The sequence below is a fragment of the Vigna unguiculata genome, chromosome 7 (genome assembly GCF_004118075.2).
Source record: "Vigna unguiculata cultivar IT97K-499-35 chromosome 7, ASM411807v1, whole genome shotgun sequence".
Lineage (NCBI taxonomy): Eukaryota > Viridiplantae > Streptophyta > Magnoliopsida > Fabales > Fabaceae > Vigna > Vigna unguiculata.
The window spans coordinates 25,865,432-25,892,671 of record NC_040285.1 but is presented as its reverse complement, the minus strand read 5'-3'; the positions used below and the strand labels follow the sequence as shown (position 1 = coordinate 25,892,671).

Here is a 27,240-nt window from a genome sequence, read left to right as displayed (position 1 = left end):
TGCCACTGATGTTGGTCACGAAACAGCATTATGGTTTTGGTAGTTATTTCAACCTGACTTTGCATTGGTGAAAGCATCTGGCTTTTAGATGTTATTAGTGACTGTCCTGTCTTGTGTTGAAGATGAAGAAGTCCATGTTTTGATTGAACATTTGAATGTTCTTTCCCTCCCTCCCATGTTTAAATAGTTCTTCACCATTTCCTTCCCAGTCTTTTACATGAGCCGTGGGATTACTATAGCGGTGAACGTTTCAATAATCAACCATATTCGATTCTCTAAATAAAATATATGAATCAACTTCATAATATACATTCTAAATTTCAAATTACTTTGATTTTTTGTTTCCTGGTAAAATATACAGATTGCAAGTACCTGTTAATTTCTTCCGAGAATAAGTATATAATTTGCTGAAGTTCCACATAGGATACTCCATTTTATATGATGTTAATGATAGTATATATAGAGGAAGTAAATCATAATTTTTCCATTTCCTTTTTCATCTATTTTTTAGAGTTGTTTTGTAAAAACAATAAAGACAGTAAAGTTTTTTAATTATAAAATAAAGCAAATGTTTACTTTTCTATTTGAAAATTTATGGATACAATTAATAAAAGAATAATCAGTATGATATTGTTTTTTACAAAATGACAAATAAGTATAATAAAATCTTTTTCTAAAAATTCAACATTAAACCAAAAAAAAAAAAAACAGAAAGAAATGCATGTTAAAGTTTTAGTGTGAGCCAGAATAGCATGTTAAGTATTTTAACCCAGTTATCATGGTTTTTTTTTTTTTAAAGTATAGATATTTGAAATGAAATTATTTGATAAAATAAAACAACAATCTTGTTTGATCTTGTTGTTTGATTGAATTTTAGTGGTAGACCAATTCCAATTTTAATAGACTGAATTTAGATAACAATATATCACTTGTTGTATTTTCTTACTTTAAAAATAATAATAATTTGATTGATAGTTACAGAAGACAATACGGGATGTAGAAAGGACCAAAAATTAACAGCATAAAACAAAAATTAAGTAAATAGATTATTGATCTTAATGCTTAAAACCGGCAAGTAATAAAATGGCTACCTTATTTGATTATGATTGTATTGGTATATAAAGTTTTAAAAAGTATATTTATAAAATATGGTTAACAGTATTTTGACATATTAAGCTTTTTCTGTTACCAAAAAAAATTATAATATACTTTATACTACATTCTTCAACCATAAACATATATTAACATATTTAAATAATTCATATAGGAAAGTGTGAAAAAAAAAATTATATATATATATATATGAATCAAATAGTTAATCAATGTAACACTTAAAATGTTAAACCCTCAATTCTTTGACATTTCAGCTTCTATTGCAGTATTATTATACATGTAAAACAAAAGTACATGTTTCTGAAACCGAATTGAGAACTCATTTAAGGATCAGAATGAAAATGTGTCAACAATAAGAATGGAGTTAAATAACACTAAACACGGAACAATACAGCTTTCAAATTTCAAGGATTGGAACCCTCAAGAACAACACAGTCATCCATCGCGGTCTGAGTGTTAAGATTGTAATATGTGAAGGTGTCAATTATCAACCAATCTCTTTCCATAGGTAATTTATGAACTTAATCATTCAGTGGCAGTGTTTTTGACTTGGATATAATGAGTTGACATTTAAAAGTTTCAAAGTTCAGTAATAATGGCTTGCATTCTTTCAGAAATAAAAAAGTAGGAAAGTGTCATAAATCAATTCTGAAACCATCTAAGAAGAAAGAACTCAACTTTTACTGTTATCCAAAATCATTGATAAATCATAACTATTTCCATGTGCAGTCACTGAGGGCCTAGTTCCAGATCGATGGAACAATATAAATTACATATAGAGTTACCAAATGAAGAGGGATTGTGTGTTTAAGTTGCAGAGTAGTAAGCACAAAATTAACACAAGTCTGTGAACCACTCTTTCATATGTGGATAAAATGGATTAGCTAATCATGTGACAATTGGATATTGAAAGTGAAGATAGTGTAGCTACCATACTGGATATTGTCACTCAACCCACAGCTATTTGACATTTTGTATCGATCCATAGTAACTTTCAATGGTGTCTAGTGAAACAAAAGAGATGATTCTAACCAAACAACTTGTTCATCCTGATTTCGCTTTCATAACAATTCCTTCAAGAATTCCATCAGTGCCAAAATTACCTGAAAAGTGATGTGGATCAACAGGACCAGGCAGCCGGAAGGACAAGGTGAATTGACCTGGTGGACAAAGGTTTTGAGTTTGCATTTCAAAAACATGAGAGTACCTGTATACTGTAGTCTCTCCTGTTATAGTTACTCCAGATATCAATACCTTTCCATCAGTCTCAACATCACATAGAAGTTCCTCTGCAGGAATAAACCTCAGTTATGTTAGTTATCGGTTATCAGTAGCGATATCTGAGACACAATGCTGTAAAAATTATCAAACAGTTTATTATTTACCAGCAAAAATTACATCCTTTTCATGGCCCATTTAGAAATTTGACATACATAATCATTACTTAGCACATCAAAGCATCATTGATCATATCCAAGAAAGCAAATTACAAAAAATCAAATATAATAAGCTTCCAGAAGGGTAGATTCCTCCTACAATCCATATCAGCTAGCATGACACTTAACAAATTCATTTCATCAATCAAAAGCTTTTAGCAATAAAGTTCACAACATTTACACAAAATAGACATTCCCAAAATTCAGGTATATACATCATAAAACCTTAGAATTAAAAGAACACACATACACCAAGACAAACACTATCCAGTTATTCGCACTGGTTCATGTCAAAATGTGTTCTTCTAAATTTTATATGCAGTCCTACACAATTTTCATGAAAAATTTTCAGTTAGCGAAGCCATTATATTAAAAATGAATTCTTGAGAGTTGACACTGAACAAGACTTACTTTCATCCCTTTTGACTCCTGGAAGAGACACGCGAAACAGGTAGGAGTCTTCACACTCTCCAATGTCCAGAAGTCCTATGCTGGGACCAAATTGTGCCTTAGCCACACTTCCAGTTAAGGCAAATCCATTCTTTGTAGCAGCCACCATGTCAGACAATTCCTCCATAGAAGGACGTGTAGGAAGGACCAACATAGCTGCCCCAACTTCTTCAGGATCATTACTCACATCATCTTCAATATCACCACCACCCTGATGTCGATTACTTGTAGTATCCCTCACACGACCATTAACATTATCCTGAAATTTATAAAACCTACCAGAGAACTCATTGTCATTCTTCCCCATGGGCTTGCTAGAGTTGTTTAGAACACAATTGTCGTAAGAAGAAACACCCAGTTGCAACCTGACAGCGTCTCTGTCCACATGCAACTCTTCCACCCCACTCAGTCTCTTGAACCTCTCAACGTCCCCTGGCTTTATGTACCTGCTATCAGGATTGTTAATAAACAGAACGTTGTGAATGATTTTATAGCGGTTTTGGAAGCGGGAGTGAGGGTGTAAGTGGGGAGGGAACAAATCGAGAAAGTGGGGGTAATTGGTATTTCCACTCTGACCTTGAAAGAACCGACGCAGAAAGGTTAACTTAAGGATCAGTGATTTATCACTCTTCCCGAGTATATAATAATAAACACGCTCCAATTCAACAACTTTGATGAAAGAATTGGTTAATTGATTCAATGTGTATGGAGGAAACCCTTCTGCTACTCTCTGCAATATTGATTTTTTGGTGGCTGCTTCGGATTTGACGTCAGGACCAAAGTAGGTTCCCACAATGAAATACACTAAAAAACACTGATCATCATTGGGTGTCACATTTTTTAGGTCAGCCTCGGAAACCATCACGCACCGCCCCTGTTTGTTTGTTTGTCACAGTGAGAAACAGAGTAGCAGCATGCACAATGCATAGCACAGAGTGTAGAGAAGGAGTTACACCAAGAGTCAGCGTAATAGAAACTTTAATGCTATTAATTGTCGATTGTGGTTATTTTTTCTTTCGGAACTACATTTGGGCCTGGGCCCACCGAAAATCCAACCAATAATCAAACTTGTGCCGCAAGCTTACCCAATACCTACCCTTGCACATGATCCTTCATTAATTTTTGTTTTTCAGTTTCAAAATCAAAACATTGTCAGTCTTTTGTGACAAATTTTACATTTTAAGAGAGAGAATGATTCCCGTTGAGAACTGTATGTAGATTTTTTTAAGCAATAAATTAATGAATATAATATATGTAATCAATCATCTATTGTTGGTCTCAATGACAAAATTGATAAAAATAAATAAATGAAATAATTAATATAAAAATTAAATATGTTTGTTTTTTTTGAAAATTAAGATTAGTCTCTTAGAAATCTGAAACAAATTTAATTTTTTATTTTTTAAAAATATATAAATTTAACCCAATTTTATTAAGTATATTTAACATTTCAACTACGTTTTATTATAATATTTTAATTTATTTACACAATTTGGTTTGACATATATTTTTTCTAATGTTAACTAAGAATTATATCGTTGAATAAAGTTAATAAAATTTAATTTAAAGAATTAAATTTACTTATCTCTATTACAGATGAAAGACTAAAATAATTTAAGATTTTTCAAAAAAAAAATAATTTTTATTAAGAATTGAAGAAAAAAAATATATTTAAGGCTTAATATAAAATATTTGATGGGGGAAGAAAAAAATGGGAAAAATACATTTTAATAAATTTCAACCCAGCAACTTCTTCTTCATTTTTTGTTTATTAATTTTGTACTCTTTTTAATATTGGTAAGGTCATGTTATTTCAACTCAGTGATGTTTGGTTTTACCAGAATTTGGGATTACAAAATCTTATATTCTATTTTTGATTTACATTTTAAAATAAAACATTTCTTAAGTAATATTTCTAAGATTGTATATTTTATATTTTAATTCATATTTACTATTTCTTTAGCTTTATTTGGAAATCTATATTTATAAAAATATTTTTTTTCTTATTTAAATAAATTGGGTATATCAAGTAAGATTCTTTTAATAATCGTTTTTTCAAGATTTGTTTTATTTAAGTCAAGGAATTCTTAAAAATCTATCATTTTGTTATACTGGTAATTTTAGCTTCAATATTGATCCTTGGATGACTATTGTGAAAGGAACTAAATGCATTTTATTGATAATTAGTTGCCAACATAATCAAACTTGGGAGGCAAGCTTGCTACTCAATGCCTACTATTAATTTATTGGATTTCAAAATCAACAAAATTATGGTAAAAAAAAATGAAAAAAAAATTAATTAATATAAGAATTTGTTAGTGGAGAGAGATGACAAAAATAAATTTAAAGAGTCTGTACCTTTTCTTTTAATACTACAGAATTTCAAATAACTTTTAATAGGATTATTCTTATAAGAAAGCTGTTAACTATGTTTATTTAAATATTTTTTAACTTTTCAATTATATTCAATATTGCAGAATTTCAAAAAATAATATCTCAAGTGCAGAATTTCAATATTATATTTTAAATAAAATAAAATTACCAATTTATTTAATTTCTTAAAAATTTTAGGTTTCTACAATTAAATTTCCTTAGGTTGAAAAAAATGATAAAGTATCCGATAAAAATCAGCACAGTAAATCCTTATTTAAGTTTGATTTCCTTAAAGTGGTATTCATTAAGTAACAAAATTATTCTGTTTACATGTGCTTCTTTTATCTTATTATGAATATAAATAAATTAATTAATATAATTATTATTAAAATAAAAATGTTATTAAATTTATTAAATGTACATTCTTAAAAATAACTATAAAAATAGATACAAAATTTAAATGATAATATAATTAAAATATATTTATTTATAATATTATACAAAAAAAACATATATTTTTTGTGTTTTTATTTTCTTTTTCGATTTCATTTTCAGTAACCATCTTTCTAAATTTAAATAATTATTCATAAATAAAATATAATTTTTTAAATTTATATTTTTTATAACATTTTTTTAATTCAATTGATTATTTTTAATAAAAATTTATATAAATTATCAATTTTTATAATCATTTATAATAAAATAGTATTTTATAATTTAATAAAAAAATTACAATAAAAAAAGTAAACATAAAAAAAATGTGTTTTTACTGGTATTAATAAAGTTAAAATCCAAACAATATATTACTTGTATCATCTTGTAGGGATATTGATCTCACAAGTGCCATCTTTATTTTGATAGTCACTACAGACATAACACAATCCCAATAATTCATTAGTCAATATTTGGATTTTGAATTAAAGAACAGAGAATTTTTACACAGAATGATGTAACTATTCATTCACTCATTTGAATATTCTCCATTTTCGGACTCTACTTCTCTTCCTGGTTACAATTACACTAACAGGAGAACAAGAGAATTTCTGAATCCAAAATTTCATGTCCTCTTTACTCAATTTAGAACTCAAAATCAAAACTATCCCGAATAAAAACCCTAAAAACCATTCTTTCACCCCTTTCTTTCTTAAAAAGTACCTAATCAATGAAACCGCTGCAAGACAAAACGAAAAAATCTTCATAAACAGATCAAATTCTCCAATCTTCCACGACCACAAACCGCTTACAATGCAGGTCAAAACTAATGCAAACCACACAGACACCTTCTTCCTTACCCTCCATTTTCCAGCCACTCTACGTCTCCGGCCACCTATAAGGCGACTCAGAGTATTAGAATCACTGCGCGCGATTTCTCCAGCGATGGAATTGAAAGGCTCGGGTAAGATCTTGAGATTGAATGCGACTGTGGAAGCCAGTTGAAGAATTGTTCGATTGGATGGTTGAGACCAATCACGCCTTGTAGCGCATGCGATTGTGAGACATGGATAGGATTGCGAAAGGCGAAGCGAGATAGGATTGAGAATGTGAGAATTGATTTGGATTGAAGAAATTGAAGATGGTAGAGGGTGATTTGAAATTGAGAAGGAACATTGGGTTCCGCGCATGTAGGGTTTCAGTATCAGCATTCTATTGTATGATGACCGTTATCTCAGAGAAATGTAGAAGAAATGTAAGAGAAGATGAAGGAAGGTATATTTATTTGGGTATTTTTCCAAATCCCAAATTCAATTTTCAATCCCTCCAGGGAGGCTTCTGGTTTTTGAATTGTTTTCAAATTCAATGACAAATTATCCACTCGACAAAAGTTTTTTTTTAATAAAGTATTCCATTTTTTTTTTTTTTACTTTTAAGTTATAAACATTCGTTTTATTTACATTAAACTTGTTGAAATCTTATAAAGTTAAATTGTAATTTTAATTTTCTTTTAGTTTTTTTTTAGATTTTAAATTCTATTAAAAAAAATCTAGTTTTAGAGGAATATAATTTAATTATAGAATATAAATAATTTAATGAATTAAAGTATAAAATAAACACATACAAGAATGAATACTGAGTATATATATATATATACTGTGAAATTATAAATTACTTACAATTTATAATATGATTATTATAAAAAACCATATATTTATCCTATGTATAATGTAATTAAATATAAGTATAATAATTAACTATATTATATGATATTTAAAATAAATATTGAAAAAGTTTATCCTGCCTAACCACTATGTGATTAGATGACTGTTAATATATAAATTTCTTATTTGTTATATTTGGAATACATTATAATTATTTAATGTCATTCATGTACTTTAAAACTCATGAATATCACTAATTAAGAATAAAATATGAAACTTAAAAATCATTTACATTCTCCATGCAATAAAGTCAGTCAGATTATTTGATTAATTTACATATTTTAAAATTTACATTTAACACATTGAATATTTAAACAGTAACACTTTGCATTCATAATATAATTTAAAAATCATATATCTGACAAATTAAACTTCTAAATGGTTAAACTAATTGCATATTTAAATTATTCAATTCATTGGGTATTTTAAAATAGCATTTCAGGGAGATAATTAATTCTCCTCTTTTTACTTTATTTAATTTCTTATTTTGGTTGTGTTTTTGAGTGTTTTTATTTTCATTCCTCTTGGTTCTCTATTTGTATGTTGTAGATGTTTTTATTTTCTTTTTATGCTAATTTTTTAGGATTAAATATATTTTCGGTCTTTGAATTTTGATACAATATTAAAATTTGTATATATTTAAAATTTACATTTTTCATTTTCAAATTTTAAAAATAATTATATATATATATATAATTATTTTAACTTAACTATATTAAAAATTTTTAACGTGTGAAACATATCTTTTAGTCGATATTTAAAATAATATAAACATTTGAATTGTTACCGTAAAATATGTTTAACATATCAAAACTATTTAAAATAATTAGATTAAATGATCATATTTATTATTTTTAAAGTTCAAAAACAAAAATTATATCAAAAATTTAAAACATAAACAAATTTCGATTCAAATTAAAATTTAAGAATTAAAAACGTATTTAACCCATTTTTTATTTCTTTTAAGACGTGATTCTTTTATTTATTTATTTTAATCTTTTATCTCGTCTCTCAGTACAGATATGCAGTGAGATAGAGAAATCCAAGTCTGAGAAGGTGGAGATGAGATCAAACTAAAAACTGGAGATAAGAACTTGTTTTCACGCCGCTTAAAGTCATGTATGAAAGTATATCCTTTTGTTCATTAATTTTGCAACCTTAGCGTGGAAAAAATTGAGCACTAGAATATTCAAATAATTTCAAATCAAATACAATGCGGTCAATGTTTAAATACAAATTTATTTCTCATTTTCGTCACTTTTTTCGATTTAATCCTCATTTTAATTTAGTGTTTAATTACATCTTAATTTTTATTAATTTTCTGTAAATTTAATCCTTTTTGTTAACAATGTTAAATAGTTAATAGAAATGACCAATGCATGTCACATATGAATTCTTGGTTTTTCTTTTCTTTTTTAAATTTTATAAAATTTTAAATTTTTAAAAAAATTATTTACATGTCAAATTATCATTGTGTCACATGTCGATATCATATCATGTGTTAGTTTATGGATGAATTATTTTCTTTTTATTCAATTTAGTTTCTATATTTGTTATTTATGTTCATTTTAGTCTCTTTATTTGTTATTCTTTTTAACTTTAATTTTAATCTAAATTGAGATGAAATAATTTTGTCCTTCTTAAATTGAGACCAAATTTAAATTTTTCTAAGCTAATATTTTAAATATTCATATTTCATTTATACATTCTTGTTCACAGTCTTCTTCCCTCACTAGGCATTTTTTTTTATGTAAATCTTGCTGTTAGTTTATTTATCTGATTCTATATAAGTGACTCAATATAAAATTTTCAGTATTATAATACATTTCACACAAATTAAATTTATATTAAATAATATACTATTCATTCAATTAAATACCTGTGAAGTGTGTATACAATTTTCTATTGTAAATCTATTAAAAATACCATTAATCTAATTCTGAAAATAATTATAACAGAATACATACTTTTACATTAGATATGTCGTTGCCTAAAATATTAAAACATAATAAATTTTAGAATAAAAATATCAGACAGATTATTTTCTTATCGGTAAATTTAATATAGATGATTTAACTTGAATAAGTTAAAAAACATTTATTTTTAAAAAAAAATTGAAATATTTTAAAGATTGATTCGGATAATATTAAAATATTAGGTCTTTATTTAAATAATAAAGCTGAAGAATAATTACAACAGAAATAATGTTTGAGGTGTCCATTTGTAATTGGAATAAAGTTTGAGAAACAATTTGTTCAATCTAATTAGTCCTTTTCCTTTATCTTATAGAAACACTTATAAATCCACGAAATATGTTCTATATTTCTCCACCTCTGAATTATAGAAGTAGGTATATATCATATTTACATGCAACCTTTCTCTCACTTGGTTTCAACATCATCTCTTCTGAAATTGATTAATGGCCACATACCACGAATTCCACATTCATGTATGCATTAACAAAACCGCAAGAGCATTGTGTTGTGTAATGTAAAGACCCTTTTGCTCAATAAGTCATATCCACGGGGAGCTCATCAACACACTTTTTACCAATCATCTTGATCGACTGGTGGGTCAATCATTAGGGTGGGCCGACCACTCTGACCAATCTTATGGATAGACCATCTTGACTCATTAGTGGGTTAACTATTTTAACCAATCGACTGGTAAACTGATTACTCAGACTAACTGTCAAGATAGACCATTACATCTTGGGGTTGATATATTAACCGACTTGCAAGATTGATCAATTGCAGAATAAAAGTTAGACCAATAACTACTATGAATAAAGATTTAAGGTATGGTCGTTCACACTATTTCAAAACCTGTAATATGTTTCGTCCTGACTCGATCCACCACAGATTAATCATTTAGTGAGTCAACTCAATCCGACTCACTTATTAGTGAGCCAAAAAAATTCGAATCCAGCCTGACTCACCATAGATTGTTGGGTTAAACGGGTTGGCTCACGAACTCACTAGCTTACTTAATTAAAAAAAATACAATTTATTTTTTTTTCAGTCATAACTAAATTATAATTAAAATCTAAATAAACTTTAATATAATTCAAATACAAACCAAAATAACAAAAATACGAATTATTTATGTATTGACTAAAAAACAATTTAACATGACCCAAATGTAAAGCCTAACTTAACAAAAAATACTTTGTAACCTTTTATTTGTTGGTTGATGAGCCAACCCTCCTCATCACAGATTCAACCGGTTTAGTCGGGTCAAAAATCAACCCATATTAAAATTTATAGAAAATTTTCAATTCAATCTTATCCAAATTTATGGTGGGCCGGATTAGCTCGCAGGTTCGGATCGATTTTAACGGCTCTAGTTCCCACACAAACATACAATATTTAATACTTCTTTACTCGGACGCTAATTGACTTAAATGCCGGATTGCATTATGCATCTAGGGACTTCCAATGAGCCTTTGAGGATAAGTAGAGCGGAGATCGTCCGGCCTTGCAAAAACATGTACACAATCAAGAAAAAGTGCATACCAATGAGAGAAAAAGCTTTCCATTTTTTTTTCTGGCCATGGTTATGATTTAAAATAGTAAAAGGAGACAAAAGAACAGGTTTTGTGACCACACAATGATGAGGCTGGAATCCGTTTGGGTTAGAAGGTTTAGGAGGTCATATTAATTTGGTACAACCTGCAGGAAACAACTTCTTAATTGATGAAGGTGACACCATGAAGAAGTGTAGTTTTTTATTTATCAATAAGTGGATGAGATTGCACTGTTGTTGACTCTCCAATATTCCAATTGCTCTAATGTTTCAACAGTGTCTCCAAAATAACCAAATACTGCTTCAACCAATTAAATTCACACAGATGGCATCATTGATGATCATAATAATGAGGGAACAGTAACACCTTCTACTCTTATTCTAAAAGCATGACTTTTTGTCTATATATTCTCTACAATCCATGCCGAACCCCTTCATATAATTTCCACCACTGAAGCTCTTAAAGCTAGGAATGATGAAGAAAGAGTTTGAGTTTGCAGTGTTTGAAAAAGGTACAGTGGGAGGTAAAAGTGTTGACCCATGTAACCTTCTACCACCTAATCTTCCTGTTCTTGCTCATACCTTGGAACACACACAACCAAACTGGTAAATTAATGTCTCTTCCTTCTACTTGCAAACAGAGTCAAAATTATAAACATGTGTGCTTGTTTCATCTTAACTAATTAGTCTCATTATGCAGGATTGCTAGGTCAAATTCCCCTACTGATTTAATTATACAAATTGGTGATTCTAGCTTCCACTTGCACAAGGTGGGTCAATCACACCTTTCATTATATGGGAATTTGCATGTATTCTTGTCAAATAAAAAAAAACAATGTTCCATGAAATATTCTTAAAAGTTTAGTTGTATGTGATGTGGTTGATTTTCAGGTTGTCATGGCCTCAAGAAGTGAATATTTGAACCGGCTTGTGTTTGAGAGGGGAAGCAATAGAGAAAGTGGTGGTGAGAGCCTCATCATCCAAATTAAAAATCTTCCAGGTGGTAAAAAGTCTTTTAAATCCATAGTCAAGTTCTGTTATGGAAGGAAATTTGATATAACTGCATCCAACATTGCCCCATTGTATTGTGCTGCACATTTCTTGGAAATGAGTGAAGATCTCCAACAAGGAAATCTCATATCCAAGACAGAAGCATTTCTCACTTTTCTCATAATATCTTCATGGAAAGACACATTTCAAATACTTAAAACCACTGAATCTATTTCCCATTGGGCCAAGGACTTACAAATAGTCAAACGTTGCTCACAGGCAATAGCTTTGAAAGTGTGTGCAGATTCAAATGCATCTAACTTTGAAAGACCCTTAAGTGAAACTGATAACAGTGTTCATGATTGGTGGTTTGAAGATGTGTCATTTCTACGAATAGACCATTTTATTGAAGTGATTCAATCGATCAAAAGATGTGGAATCAAACCTGAACTTGTAAGTTCTTGTATAGAACATTGGACAAGAAAATGGTTTTCTCAAATCAGACTTGGACTTGATAAGGAGACTCCAAAATCCTTAACTCTGCACAGAATATCCATTGAGTGTTTGATTAACATACTTCCTGCAGAAGAAAACTCAGTTACTTGCAACTTTTTGCTTCATCTACTAAAGGCAGGGGTGATGCTGAAAATAAATTCTGAGTTGTTGTGTGTGCTAGAAAGAAGGGTAGCCTTAATGTTGGACAAATGTCGTGTTCCTGATCTCTTGGTCAAAAACCAACATGAAAAACATTCTTTGTATGATGTAACTGTTGTACTTAGGGTGTTACGGTTTTATGTTTGTGGCATGTCAAGTAATCATTCAGCAAAAGCAAAACCAAACAGTGTTGGAAGATTAGTTGATGGGTATCTCGTGCAAGTTGCAAGGGATGAGAATCTCACAATGGAAAGTTTCAAATCAATTGTTGAAGCATTGCCACAAAATGCTAGACACTGTGACGACAACCTCTATAGAGCCATTGACATGTACCTCAAGGTAATATCATTTCCAAGCCTTAAGATCTCATTTTGTTTCTCACAGCACTGAGACTCATTAAAGTGACTTAATTTTGCAGGCACATCCTAATTTAACAGAAGAAGATCGAACAGATATCTGTAGAAACTTGGAATACCATAGATTGTCACAAGAAGCACGTAAGCATGTGATGAAAAATGATAGGTTGCCCTTGAAATTAACTACGGAATTTGTCCTTTTGGAGCAAGTGAATATGACAACATCAATGACAAGTAATGGATCAAGTTACCGTAGAACACAGGCTCAGACAATCATGAGAGTGAACAAAGATTTGGAAAGAAGGGAAATAGTAAATGCCCAGGAGATAAACATGATGAGAAAAGACGTTGAAATGATAAAATCACAACTCTTGAAAGTGTATAGCTGCAAACTAAAGCTCCAAAAGCAACTAAAGGGATGCATTCGTTGAAAGAGAGTTAGTTTATTATGTAAAAACACTTCTGTAAACCTTCTTGATAGATTGATAGAATGATGTACAATATAAATGCCACTTAACTTTTTTCTCAGAATAATGTGAAGAAATTTGAATGCAATAGAAACTATGATGTAAAATGTAAAATGTATATATTTCATTTTGTCCTCTTTCATTGTATTCCAACCCCATTCCTCTGTCTAATACTCGTTAGTCATAAAATAAGTTCAAGGAAGAATGTTTGAATTTTTCAAGAATCAATTATATATAGGTTTTAAGATAATTTATTTTGTTTAAATTATTTAAACATTACATTAAATTATTAGAACATATCAATTCTTTATAATCATCATTAACTTTACATTTAAATACTCAATTATTGAAAGTAAAAAAAAAGTTAAATATAATCTAAAAAGTTTTAATCTTTATCTCAAATTTTATATACAATAAATATATATTTTACTATAATATATAATTTATCATATGTATCATCTTGTCTAGTAATATACATGAGAAAAGCGTATGAAATGGCAGGAAAATTAGGGTTGGAAACGATGGAAGATGACGCAGCGATTGGGGCGAGCGACCATGTTTCATCGGACTCGAAGTCGGAGGATTCCAGTTGCTGCTGCCCAATCTGCTTGGGGCCATTTCTTCAACTGTCTTACCTCGACAAATGTTTTCGTATGCCCTCAAACTATTCCCTTTTACTCTGTTTCTTGATAACCATCTCATCTCTACCTTCTTTTGCAAGATGATGGTAACTTTTCTGTCTTTCTAATCCCAAAGTTTATAAATTTATTGCATGTTGTAGAGACCCTTCAATGGGTTTGACTGATTGATTGATGATTTGGTTGGATGCTCTAACTTGTAGTATTGGGGAACCCTTTTGTTCGAAAATCACCCTGGCAAATTTTATATCAAGAAAAAGCTTTATTTTATTAGGATCAATGCTTGAGAGTTGAGATTCAAGAAGCAAAAAAGAGGCAATTGTACCATTTGACACTCTTACTGTTTTTTTATGTTATTATTCCTAGCTAATCAATGAACTTATTCTTGTGGCAGATAAGTTTTGCTTCAATTGCATTTTACGCTGGACCAAGGTGGTTGCTGGCAAGCACCGTTCTCTTCCTTCTTCCGTAAAATGCCCCCTCTGTAAGGTTCGGTTAAATGCCTTCATTTTTCAACTTCTAGAACATCATATATTTTTGTGCGCTATTACCATTGTTATATTGTTGTTTTTTCCTTTTTGACTTTGATCGAGTATAAATTATTCTCTCCATTTTACACCCTTTAAAAAGAATTTCAATTCAGTACTTTTAAGTGATCTCAATTTACTGCTCCCTGAATGCTTCTTATGGATGTCGAAATTCGCAAAACATTACGGATGATGATTTATGATAATCAAGTGGGTGAATGGTAGTAGAAGTTAGTATCAAGCTCGATCAAGTGACCTGCTGACATCTTTGTTCGTGTTTAATATGCAGACAGAAAATTTATCTATCGTGTATGAAGTGGAAGGAAGTTGCTTTCAGCGGCACTACGTGAATAAGGATTTTGAAGATAGGTTTGTCTAGTTTCAGTCCAAGTTAAAATTTTTGGTAGATTTATCCTTTTTATACTTTGCTCCTCTGTTTGTGTGTGCAGTTTTATATTGTCAAGAGCGCACAGATATAGATTACAGTGCTATTACACTGATCAAGGTGTTCGTCCTACTTCTATGAGATAATGGTGCCTGTCTATCCTTTGGTTTGTGTCAAATATTCGTTATTGATATTTTTATGTTACTTTTTTTTATGAACTCGGTGTGAGCAGGTTTGTTAGATGACATATTCAATATACCACAATATTGGAGATCTCGTAAGTACTCTCAGCCAAACTTCTGGCTTGAAAGTTGGTTAAGAAGAGAAATTCAAGCTCTTATCCAGGTTAGTAAACTTATCAAATTAGTGGTTTGTTGGTGCATTCTCTCTCAGGCCTTGACCCTGGAAAAATATCCAGTAACAGTGTGATTTATCTGCTACACGTATATTGATCCACATTTGTTGCGTTTTCTTTAGTGCTATCGTATGTAAGTGCTTAATCATAAGTGAAATTTCTGATTCTTTCAAATCCTTCCCTCTGTCATTTAATCACTTTTTTCTTGGGGAGGGAGGAAAAAGGGGGTGGGGGTTTCTATAGTAATTGCATAGGTGTGTTAAATCTTGACTTAAACTTGCTTTTTCCAATCTAAAGGAGGAGGATGTTGACATCATTGTGCACCATATAATTGGCGTGGTCAAAGCAGCATTATATACAAGGTAAGTTTCTTTGTGCATTTTGAGTGTGGAAAACATGGATGGTGACTAGTAATAACTTTTGAATTACAGAAGAGAGCAGAAGTCACTCGTGATTGCACCCGAAAAGAAACAGGAAGAGTTCAAGATGTCAGTCTCTGAAGCTGCAAAGCGATTTCTGGCTGCAAGAACGGACAGATTTGTATACGAGATTCAACTATTTCTTGCTTCAGGAATGAACATTGAAGCTTATGATGCTGTATACGTACAACGGTTAGGTTGGAGTTCTCCCGGGATAAATACTGAGGTTTCTCACAGTGCATTAGTTGATCGCACAACTGCGATTCCATACCTGTACATATTTGATGGTGACTTTGATGAAAATGAGTAGATTATTTGTTCTGTTCTTCTCATGTATTTGCTGTAATTTCTTCCTGAATAGCATAGGAGAACTTTTTCACACTTCAATGAGTGGTCTTGATCCTCTTCAGTTACCGCAGAAGGTGCAATTCTCCACCCAAGAGTGTAAAGTTGTTTAACACATGCTTGTTGTTAATATAACAATTTCCATAGTCTAATTTTATGCAGTTGTAACAAAACAGGGGAGGCTCCTTTTCCAGCATGTTAAAAGCTTGATTCTTTAAGCAATTATAAGCTAACAACATTTGCTCACTTTCAAAAATTAATAAAGAAAGAAAGCATGTACACACTTGATTATTTGGTTTAATGTATCATATGGGGTGTTACCCAATGGGGTGTGAAACGTGTAGTCATCTCCAATGTGCGACACAACATAAATCAATAAAACAGAAAGATAAAGTGGAGGAATATTGCCGTGTATTTGTATTGCATATGTATGTTGTGTTTATATAAACATAATATAGTACAATCATACTCTCTGTAATAAAGTCATCATTGAATACAATAATAATACATGAAATAATTGATAATGATGGTTGCACACACACGGACAAAATATTAGGGATATTGGAATAATATTATATTGACATAATATCTCTGGTATTGATTCTAATAATTAGAATCACAACTTTCTCTAACTCCCTCTCTCAAACTGAGGTGACTTAGTTATCCTAAGTTTGTCTTTTAATATGTTGAACCTTGTATGTGTGAGAGGTTTGGTTAAACAATTTGTAATTTGATCTGCTGTGGGCACATAGGCTATTGTGACTTGATTCTGAAGCACTTGATCACAAATGTAGTGAATATCTATCTCAATATGTTTAGACCGAGCATGCATCACTGGATTGGATGCCTGTGCCTTAGCACTCAAGTTATCACACCACAAAATCGGCTTTCTAGGCATAGGAAATTTCAACTCATCTAGAAGTGATCTGATCCAAGTTACTTCTGCTGCCAGGTCAGCTAAAGCTCTGTATTCTAACTCAATACTTCATCATGACACCACTTTTTGTTTTCTTGAGGCCTATGAGATTAATGTCTCTCCAAGGAAAATACACTGCCCTGCTATGGATTTCCTATCATCTATGCTAGTGGCCCAATCCAGCTATATCAAGATCGGTTGAGGGTTTGATATGGAGACAAAAATTTGTTAATTTGTTGTGCCATGGTGATATCTCAATATTCTTTTTATTCCTTGCCAGTGATCCATGGTTGGGGAACTCATATATTGGCTGACTTTGTTGACATAAAATGTTATGTCTAGTCGAGTGTTGGTCAGATATTGTAATGCACCTATAGCTTGTCTGTATAGTGTAGGGTTAGCAATAAGTTAACCTTTAGCAATGAATTGTTTCCCTGTTACCATTGGTGTAGGGCAAGATGAAGCTTTTTTCCATATTAAACTTCTTGAGTAGATCTCTAATGTACTTTGTTTGTTTAAGGTACATTCTACCAACATCTCTGTGTACTTCAATTCCCAAGAAGTAGTGTAGAAGGCCAAAGTCTTTGAGAGAGAAAGCAATGTTTAATCGAGTAATGAAAGTCTCTAAAGACTTATTGTTGTTCCCTGTAATTATTATGTCATCAACATATATGAGAAGGAGTATGATATGACCATTTTCTCTAAGAACAAATAATGACGAATCACTCTTGGTGTTTTGGAAGCCCCATCTCAATAAAGTATCTTTCAACTTGTCATACCAAGCCCTTGGGGCTTGCTTCAGTCTGTAAATTGCCTTGTTTAATTTGCATATGTGACCAGGCTTGGTTGAATCTATATATCCTTCAGGTTGATGCATGAACACATTTTCTTTAAGATTGTCATTCAAGAATGCATTATTTATATCTAATTGTCTAACCTCCTAATTTAAATGTACTGCAATGGATAGGACAATTCTTACCGTGCTGAACTTGACCACTGAACTAAAGGTTTCATCATAGTCGAGACCCGCAGTTTGTTGAAAATCTTTGGCAACCAATCTTTCTTTCCTTCGTTCAATTGAGCCATCTGCCTTGTATTTAGTTTTAAAGACCCACTTGGAGTCTATGATGTTATTCTACCATGAAATGGTACCAAAGTCCACGTATGATTAGCTGCTAGAGCTTTGAATTTTGCATCCATGGCTACTTTCCATTTTGGACTGAGTAGAGCTTCATTAACATTTTTTGGTTCCTTGTCTTCCGTGTCTGTTTCTAACAGCCATATATAGGGAAGTTTTGGCTTGTAGATCCCTGTCTTGCTTCTGGTTTGCATCCAGTGCGTGTTGTCCTGCTGAGTCTGTTGGTTATTTTCTTCTGGTGTGTCATTTACATGTGAGGTTGCCTCATCTACATGAATAGAGATATCATTGACCGTTGGTTGATCATCATTGACAGCTAAGTCACCGAGAGTTGGTTGCTCTTCATTGGAAACTAAGTCACCTTCTTAATGATTTACCTCCATGTGAGTTGATTCAACTGTGTGGCTTGTAATGGTACCTGTAGGACAAGAAGGAAGAATAATATGGATTGTTCCAGTCAGTGTTTTTAATGAATTTCTTGTGTCAAGAAATCCATCATGGAAAGGAAAGTGATTCTCATTAAAGACCACATGTCTCGAGATGAAAATTATGCCATGAGAGTTGAGGCACTTATAACCCTTGTGAGAGTTGTTGTATCCCAAGAATACACACTGTGTAGTGTGGAATTGAAGTTTGTGTTGATTATATGGTTTAAGGCAAGGATAGCAGGCACAACCGAATGACTTTAGAGCATGATAATCAGGTTTCTTTTCAAATAACAATGAAAAAGGACTTTCATTTGGGTTAACTGATGAAGGCAATCTGTTGATGAGATAAACTGAGGTAAAGAAAGCTTCCCACCAGTAGTGTAAAGGCATTTTAGCCTGTGCCAAAAGTGTGAGCCCTACTTCAGTCACATGTCTGTGTTTCCTTTCAGCTCTACCATTTTGTTGAGAGGTATACAGGCAAGACATTCTAAAATGAATTCCCGATTCAATGGCTATTTTCTGGATAGGTTTAAACTCACCTCCACCGTCACATTGAAGAGCTTTTATCTTATTAAATTGTTTTTCAACCAGGCTTTTGAATTGATTGAAAGCATGTATTGTTTCTGATTTTTGTTTTAAAGGAAAAGTCCAAGTGAATCTGTTGTAATCATTAATGATAAGAACATAGTACTGAAAATTAAAGGGAGATAAAATTGGGGCAGGTCCCCATACATCACTGTGAATCAACTCTAAATGTTCCTTAGCATGAGAGGAAGATGATTTAAACTGTAACAAGTGAAGTTTTCCAAATTGACAAGCTTCATAAAATGAAAATTGATCATGTGATGATGTCTTGACATTGCAATTCTTCAGCACCTTTTCTAAGACTTTATTGTTGGGGTGTCCAAGCTTTCTATGCCAATTCTCCTTTAGCGATATGTAGACACATGGATCTTTATTGACTTGAGAGTTGACATTTGAAAGTTGGTATAATCCATCTCTAAGTTTCTCTCTTAGTAGTATTTTCCCTGTCAATTTGTCCTTCACATAACAATAGTTTGCATCAAATTTAACAAGAGCGTTATTGTCTGCAGTTAGATTAGACACACTCAACAATTTTTTTATTATTTCTGAAACATATAGAACATTATGCAAGTTGAGGTTATTCAATGTGGTTGTGCCTGAGGCCAATATTTTCAATCTTTCACCATTTCCAACTAAGAGAGAAGAAGTCGTACCATTGTTTTCGTTGAGATCTTGAAGTTTCTCATTTTGATGGGTCACATGATTGCTAGCTCCACTATCAAAGTACCATTCATAGCCCTGATTGTGGTAGGGAGAGGCTATGAAAGCACTGTGATTTTCTCTCTTGTTATTTTCAACATTATGATTTGAACATGTGTATGACTTATCATAACGATAAAAGCAATTCATTGCTATGTGTCTGATCTTGTTACATACCTGACATATTGATTTAGATCTACCTCTTTCTCTACCTCCTTTAAAGTTAGACCCCCTCCAATTACCTTGTGTCCCTAATTTGTTGCTTCTGAAATCAGTTTGGGTTGCAAGGTTTGCTGAAGTATTCATTGAAAGGTTATTGAAACAGTTCAGTTGTTCTATTATGCTTTCAAAAGCCAATAGTTGGACTTGTAGATCAACCCAACTAAGATTGATTTGATCAGATAATTTGACCACCACCGGATTGTAATCAGCATCCATTTATTTAGTGTTTGAATTATCAAATCTAAGTTGGAGATTGGTGATCCTGCCACCTTTAATTTATCTGCCAAGTTCTTCATTTTGAGAAGATATTGATCTATCTTCATTTCTCCTTTGCGAGTGTTGTGAAATTCTGACTTGAGGTAGATTGTCCATGATTTTGTGTTTGCACCTGCTAGGCTTTGGGCTTCATCCCAAAGTTCCTTAGAGGTTTCACAGTGCAGCAACTGTGTTGCAATATCAATGGCCATTGAATTCCTTAGCCACCCTAGGAGAGCTTGATCTTGTGCAATCCACTCTTCGTAGTTAGTATTGGTTTTCTGAGTTTTGTCACTTGTAGTGACAAACGGTTCTGGGCATTCTTTTATTCCTAGTATGTAGCCATCAAGTTTGCAACCTCTTATCAATGGAAAAACTTATGACTTCCATAGGAGATAGTTATCTTTGTCCAACCTGACAGAACCAGTTGTGTGTTAGTCATTTTTGTGATTTGTGTTGGTTGCAGAAGACATGATTGGATTGAGAGCCTTCAAGTTTAAGAGCTCTGAAACCAAGAAAGATAAAATGGAGGAATATTGTCATGCAAATCTGTGTATTTGTATTGCAGATGGATGTTGTGTTTATATAAACACAATATAGTACAATAATAATCTCTATAATAAAGTCATCATTGAATACAATAAATAATACATAAAATAATTGATAATGATGGCTGCACACACGGGACAAAATATCAGAGATATTGGAATAATATTATATTGACATAATATCTCTGATATTGATTCTAATAATTAGAATCACAACTTTCTCTAACTAAGTTTAAATCAGAAAAGCTGACTGCGGGAAACATTAAGAAAAGTATGATCGATAGGAGTACATAAATGAATCAACACGAATAAATGGTGCGAGAAATTTAATATGAAGTGAATAAGGTGCGCGTAGGTTGAAGAAAAATCTCATGTTGGAAAAACTAAAAACTATGAAGGATAATAGTACAAATGAATGAATGATGCCAGAAGTGAAAAATAAAACGTTTTTTAAACTTAAAAGTAGCAAAAGTGGACAAGGACTTCAAGAAAATGAGAATGGTGTGGAAAATGAAATATATTAAATGGTAGGTTAGTAGAAAACAAATGTGGCTGATATTTGGATTGGCCAATCAAAGTTTAACCTTATCTTTACAAGGATCGTAGAAGTAAAACACAATGCTATGAAATTTATTCTTACTTGAGATGCTCTTCAGTCATTGTTATATCTACTAGCATCACCATATCCATTAGCGGTTTGTAAACGTGAGAGAGGAACTTTACAACAGGAATGGAGACAGCTTCAGATGACTACGGGGCATTCATGGAGAAATTCACTTTACCACCAAATTCTGCTCCTGATGTACCCCTCAATTCACTCACCTTCGCTATCAAAGATATGTATGTATTTTTCCTTTCGAGCCACAACATTTCTGTAGTGAAAATTCCACTTTTGCTGACGCCTAAGTCAGCTAGACTTTGATAATGCTTCTGCAAGTTGAACTTGAAGGAGGTGTTTGTGTGGAACAGATTTGACGTGGAAGGATATGTGACCGGCTTCGGAAACCCTGACTGGGCAAGGACACATCCCGTGGCCACTTCTACTGCTCCAACAGTTTTGGCTCTACTCGGAGCAGGTGCCACTTGTGTCGGTAAAACTGTCATGGATGAAATGGCTTACAGGTTTGGTTTTCTTTGCTCATATTTTGGCTTATTCCAAAACCCATAGGGTTCTATTCTATAGTTCCAAACAATATTGAATGATGTGCCTACTTAGTGGAAATTGAATGCTTCATGAAAACCTTTTAGGAGTATTCAGTAATATTTATATTATTCTTTATACATGTAACTTTTATAGCATTCACCACAAAACTTAGTTCGTTGAATATTAGATTTCAACATCTCTTCTGCATACCACCAATAGAGGGGTACCGGAGCTGCAGATCCTTTTAATCTAATATCAATTGGGTATAAAACATGCAACATTGAAGAAGAAGGAAATCACGTATGCTAGAGTTTTTTTGGGATGATTGAGAGAGTCTCACTAGCTATATTTCCAAAGATCGTAAGAGAAAAAAAAAAGCAAAGGAAACATGAGAAACTTTTTAACAAGAATTCGAAAGATTCATAGGTGTGAAGCATGTTTCAACCAAAACTCATTGTATCATCTCAAAAGAAATGAACTGAGATATGGGTGACGAATTTGGAAGAGGAAGAAACTATTATGGCAGAAGAGAAAATATTGGAGATCAAGCAAATGTGTGGACTATGTAAGAAGAACAATCATAAAAAAAAAAAATATTATTGGAATAAAGACAGTCCAAAATGTTATGCTTGTAAAGAAACTGTCGTTATAACAACCATGTCATAAATCACAATACTAACATAATGGTTAGTATGGAATCTATGGCTTGTCTTTTTTAACACAGTCACAATGGGACAAAGCACAAGTGGTGACTTGTACAGTGGTGACCTGTGACTTTGGTGTCACTTTTCACTTTGTAAAATTGTGGCCTTAAAATGGTATGGCTTATCTCAACAATCATGTCACAATTATAATTGTAGAAGAATAAAATGGTATGGAATCTCTTATAACATTGTAGAAGCATAACATGTCACTTTGGAAATTATAACTGTAGCAGCATAAAATGGTATGGAATTTGTAAGAAAAGAGCAATCATGTCACTTTGACGATCACCATCACGATTCATTTGCAGAAGCATAAAATGGTGAATGAAGCGTGATCTTTGCTTCTCAAAAAACAACTCAAGAGCATAAGAGATTATGGTATTTGGGGGCTGCAACAATCACATAACCAAAGATAGAAAAGTTTTTGTTAACATAGATTCTTCATTTTCCTCAAAACTTAAATTAGGCAATGGAAAGTATGTTGGCATGAAAGACATAGAAAGCATTGGAGTTACAACAAAGTAAGAGGTAAGGTGATTCATAATACTATATACGATAAAATTAGGTGAAAATTTGTTGGGCACTGGCCAACTTTTGGAAGATGATTAGTCTCTTCGATTTTAGAATCAGTACTGCAAATTCTTTTATTCAATAGAAAGAAGAGTTGCTACGGTGAAAATATCAAATAACAGAATTTTCACTTTCTCTTAATTACGAGAGAAAACTTAACCTGATGGTTAGAGAAGAAAATGACTCTTGTCTATGCAACTAGAGATCTGGACACTTAAATTATAAGGGTCTTATGTCATTTTCTAAAAAGAAAATTACTTTCTTTTTGTGACTATATGGAAATTTAATGTTCAAAGAGTGACTATTATCTATCATTTTCGTGTAAACTGTGATATTTTAGGATAAATCTTAGAGTTGGAAGAAATATAACTTTCTTAGCTTTCAGTCACTATGTAGATCATACGGAAAGGACAAGGTTCCCAATAATTAAGATGTCTCAAAAGTACGCAAGTAAGGTTGCACTTCATTTAAATGGATTGAGCTTTCTTAGCTTTCTCACTTCTGCTCATTTTGATTGAGCTTTCACCTTATAAAAAATGACTGATAATTTGTATTTTTTTGTCTCGGATATGTGCATATTTTGAACACCATATTTCTGCTAGTCACATGATTCACTGCTCTTTCGTGCGTGGCAGTATAAACGGGGAGAATATACATTATGGCACGCCTAGAAATCCTTGTGCAGCAGACCGGGTTCCTGGAGGATCCTCTAGTGGTTCTGCCGTTGCAGTTGGTGCAAAGCTTGTTGATTTCTCATTAGGTCATTTATTCTTCCCTTCCATCGGTTATTTTTGTCAACATTTTGTTAATAATTTCAAGTGCTGTTACATTTTCATCAACTGTGAGCTATTCCTATTTTCCGTTGAGTTTCATTTTGGCTTCATTTGATTAATTATTTGAAGTGCTCTTTTCAATCATAGGAACTGATACCGGAGGAAGTGTAAGAGTGCCCGCATCATATTGTGGGATTTTTGGTTTTCGTCCTTCTCATGGTGTTATTCCAGTATCAGGAGTTATCCCTATGGCACAAAGTTTTGACACTGTGGGTAATAATCCAGTAACTTGATGACTGTTAAATCTCTACATTTCATAATTTTTGTTTTAAAGCCTAAACGTATCATGATGAAATTGTGATTAGATAGTCTCTAGGGGAGTTAGTTATCAGTTTCTCTTAAAGTTTACGATGAATAAGTTTCTTTCTTCAATCCAGTGCTCTGAAATTTACATAACAATTTATGTAAAACCTTTACCTCACGGTTCTAGTACTTGTTTTTCTCTAGTTATCTGGTTAAAAGGTATTCATGATATTTAGCAATACGAAGTTAGCTATGAATTTTTTCCTCCAAACTTTATGTTTGAATTTTCCCTTTTCTACATTTCAACTCCTATTGATATGATGTCAAGTAGTGGTGTTGAAATTATAGCTCCACTAGCTGTTGAGCACTTCTTCTCGGTACTCATTTTCTTGTTCCTCATCTTTACATCTAGGATGGTTTGCCAGGGATCCAATGCTTTTGAGCAAAGTAGGCGGTGTAATTCTACAATTGCCAGATGTAGCACCAGCTAGACCTTCTTGCTTCATCATTGCAGAGGACTGTTTCCAGCTTTCATTCATTCCATATGATGTAGCTACACAAACTGTCGTGAAAGCAATAGAGAAGTTTTATGGAGGTGAATGATCCGATAGATCCGTTGCTGTCAATTCAATGTTATTGATTGTTAATTATAAAACAAAAGATTCCAATGATAGGAATTCTTCTACCCCTTTTAATTTAGTTGTAAATCTATTTGTGGTTTGATCCCACTAATGATGTATAATATGCATTTTGGGAAAGTTTATTTTACTAAGTGAGAAGGTTTTTTGTTGTATCCACTATTGCAGGGGATGTAATAAAGCAGGAAATCCTTGGAGACTATGTGAAGACCAATGTTCCAAGTTTGAAACATTTCATGAGTGAAGAGAATACAGACCAAATATTTAACATTCCATCACTGTCTGCAGTTTCAAGTGCCATGCGGTTACTTCAAAGGTATAGCTGACCATCAATCCCTAGTCTTCAGTAAAGATAATTGTAATTTTCTAGCGGATTGTGGGTTGCCTTAGATTGAAACTTGATTGTAGCTTTATTTTTAACTTGTAATGTAGCTATGAGTTCAAGAATAACCATGGTGAATGGATCACAGCGGTCAACCCAGATTTAGGTCCTGGAATCTCAGAACGTGTATCAGATGCCCTAAAGACAACAGGGGAGAACATTGATACCTGTTATTCAGTAAAAAGAGAACTGCACGATGCCCTTGCGGCTCTTCTTGGGGTATTCTTTCTCTTTGACTCACGAGGCATGCACACAGACCATAGCACGATATTTGGAATCCTCATAATTTACTGATAAACAGCGTATTTCAACATATGAACATGAAATATGTTTGTGTGTGTGGCATAGATTCTCTCTTTAAGTCTTAAAAAATGGAAGCCTCCTTTACTTTTTGCCCATTGGGAAGTAATTTCAAACATGCTTGTTATAAATCATAGATCAATTTTGCTTTTGAAATACTATTTGAGACCCTTCTGGGCTAAACATTTTTTTCAGCAAAACTTTTCATTTGTCAGAAGTAAGAATTACTCTGTACTTTTACTTTTTATTATCTAGCTTGAATGTGTTTGTTTTGGAAACAATTAATTCAACGATGAAGATCATAGATTCTCCCTCCAACTCTCTTTTGTAAAAATAAAGGAGTGTAGTCATTAAGCAACACATTTATTTTTGGAAGCTTGCCTTTTGTATAAGTTACTATAATACTGTGTTAAAAAATTTCAGGATTTTGGTGTTCTCATGATCCCCACAGTTCCAGGGCCTCCCCCAAAACTCCAAACAAATGCGTCTGAATTAGAAATCTTTCGTGCAAGGGCTTTTAGCCTGCTGTCCATTGCTGGAGTATCTGGATTTTGCCAGGTTTTCCCTCTCTCTAGTGTTTATGAGCACTTGGACTCATATTTTCCTCAATCAATTAAACTGCATATCAGAATGTATGTCAGAATGTTATAACAATGATGTATTTCCTGACATTGTGTAGGTAAGCATACCACTAGGGATGTATAATGATCTTCCCCTATCAATTTCTCTGGTGGCCAGACATGGTGCAGATAAATTTTTGCTTCACCTTGTTGAGAATCTTTATCCTAGCATCAAAGAACAGAAAGCTGCATAACAGAGAGCATCAGTTACTGATATAGATGTAAGTTCTATATTTTTACCTTAACCGGGAAAAACAAATGTATAGAAGCTTTGAGATCTCTGTGCCGTCACATTTTAGTTCCTCCTTTTTATGTGCTTGTTTGAACAAAAAATGAAGTCAGATATATACTAGATGCTTTCTGTTTATTTCTGTGTCTACACATACATTCTTAGGTTTATGCGCAATAATATGCTTCCCATCTTTTGCAGATGCTTTGAGTATGCATACTAATGTCAAAGCTGGAATGTAAGGAGGGAAACTGCGTAAAGGAAATTCATGCTTATCAGAGTCTTGTTTCTTTCGGATGTTATTAAGTTCAATCATTCCTTAAGTCAGTCTTGTTTCTTTCGGATGTTATTAAGTTCAATCATTCCTTAAGTCATACCAGTCTGCTTATGCTGCTTGGCTATGAAAGCAAATTGAAATTGATTGTAGTACCTCAATAGTACTATACTATATTATGTTAACAAATAATTAGTTGTTGATGCATTTGATATTCAGCTGTGTCAGCCTCAGAGAAATAAGCTTTATGGGAACCTCACATCCACACGTGGAGAGCAACATCCATTTATCACACACCAACACTTCTCCCTTCTCTTCTTGAA

The 27,240-nt window shown here is 32.4% G+C and overlaps 4 protein-coding genes across 6 annotated transcripts; 3 read left to right on the top strand and 1 right to left on the bottom strand.

Moving 5' to 3' along the window:
- Nucleotides 1–1,772: 1,772 nt before the first annotated feature.
- On the bottom strand, nucleotides 1,773–3,948 carry LOC114192288 (alpha-crystallin domain-containing protein 22.3-like). Of its 3 annotated transcripts, none has more exons than XM_028081966.1 (3): nucleotides 2,961–3,948; nucleotides 2,321–2,402; nucleotides 1,773–2,216 (listed from the first exon to the last, which is right to left on the bottom strand). In XM_028081966.1, the coding sequence occupies exons 1-3, from the start codon at nucleotides 3,859–3,861 to the stop codon at nucleotides 2,213–2,215; spliced, it is 987 nt and encodes a 328-aa protein (XP_027937767.1). In that variant the 5' UTR covers nucleotides 3,862–3,948; the 3' UTR covers nucleotides 1,773–2,212. The 3 variants fall into 3 exon arrangements, with proteins under 3 accessions (XP_027937767.1, XP_027937768.1, XP_027937766.1); XM_028081967.1 differs by having other exon boundaries at nucleotides 1,773–2,402; nucleotides 2,961–3,445; nucleotides 3,576–3,671; XM_028081965.1 differs by having other exon boundaries at nucleotides 1,773–2,402.
- Nucleotides 3,949–11,511: 7,563 nt separating this feature from the next.
- LOC114192813 (coleoptile phototropism protein 1-like) lies at nucleotides 11,512–13,560 on the top strand. Its single transcript, XM_028082634.1, has 4 exons — nucleotides 11,512–11,659; nucleotides 11,754–11,823; nucleotides 11,945–13,036; nucleotides 13,116–13,560. Exons 1-4 carry the CDS (start codon nucleotides 11,526–11,528, stop codon nucleotides 13,482–13,484), a joined length of 1,665 nt encoding a protein of 554 aa, XP_027938435.1. The 5' UTR covers nucleotides 11,512–11,525; the 3' UTR covers nucleotides 13,485–13,560.
- A 421-nt stretch (nucleotides 13,561–13,981) lies between these two features.
- LOC114189960 lies at nucleotides 13,982–16,364 on the top strand. Its single transcript, XM_028078690.1, has 7 exons — nucleotides 13,982–14,171; nucleotides 14,553–14,647; nucleotides 14,975–15,054; nucleotides 15,135–15,190; nucleotides 15,303–15,415; nucleotides 15,723–15,787; nucleotides 15,857–16,364. Exons 1-7 carry the CDS (start codon nucleotides 13,997–13,999, stop codon nucleotides 16,152–16,154), a joined length of 882 nt encoding a protein of 293 aa, XP_027934491.1. The 5' UTR covers nucleotides 13,982–13,996; the 3' UTR covers nucleotides 16,155–16,364.
- A 5,198-nt stretch (nucleotides 16,365–21,562) lies between these two features.
- On the top strand, nucleotides 21,563–27,131 carry LOC114191885 (amidase 1). Its single transcript, XM_028081331.1, has 10 exons — nucleotides 21,563–21,820; nucleotides 21,950–22,102; nucleotides 24,034–24,158; nucleotides 24,319–24,444; nucleotides 24,887–25,069; nucleotides 25,281–25,428; nucleotides 25,545–25,713; nucleotides 26,218–26,352; nucleotides 26,474–26,635; nucleotides 26,845–27,131. Exons 1-9 carry the CDS (start codon nucleotides 21,711–21,713, stop codon nucleotides 26,606–26,608), a joined length of 1,284 nt encoding a protein of 427 aa, XP_027937132.1. The 5' UTR covers nucleotides 21,563–21,710; the 3' UTR covers nucleotides 26,609–26,635; nucleotides 26,845–27,131.
- Nucleotides 27,132–27,240: the final 109 nt, after the last annotated feature.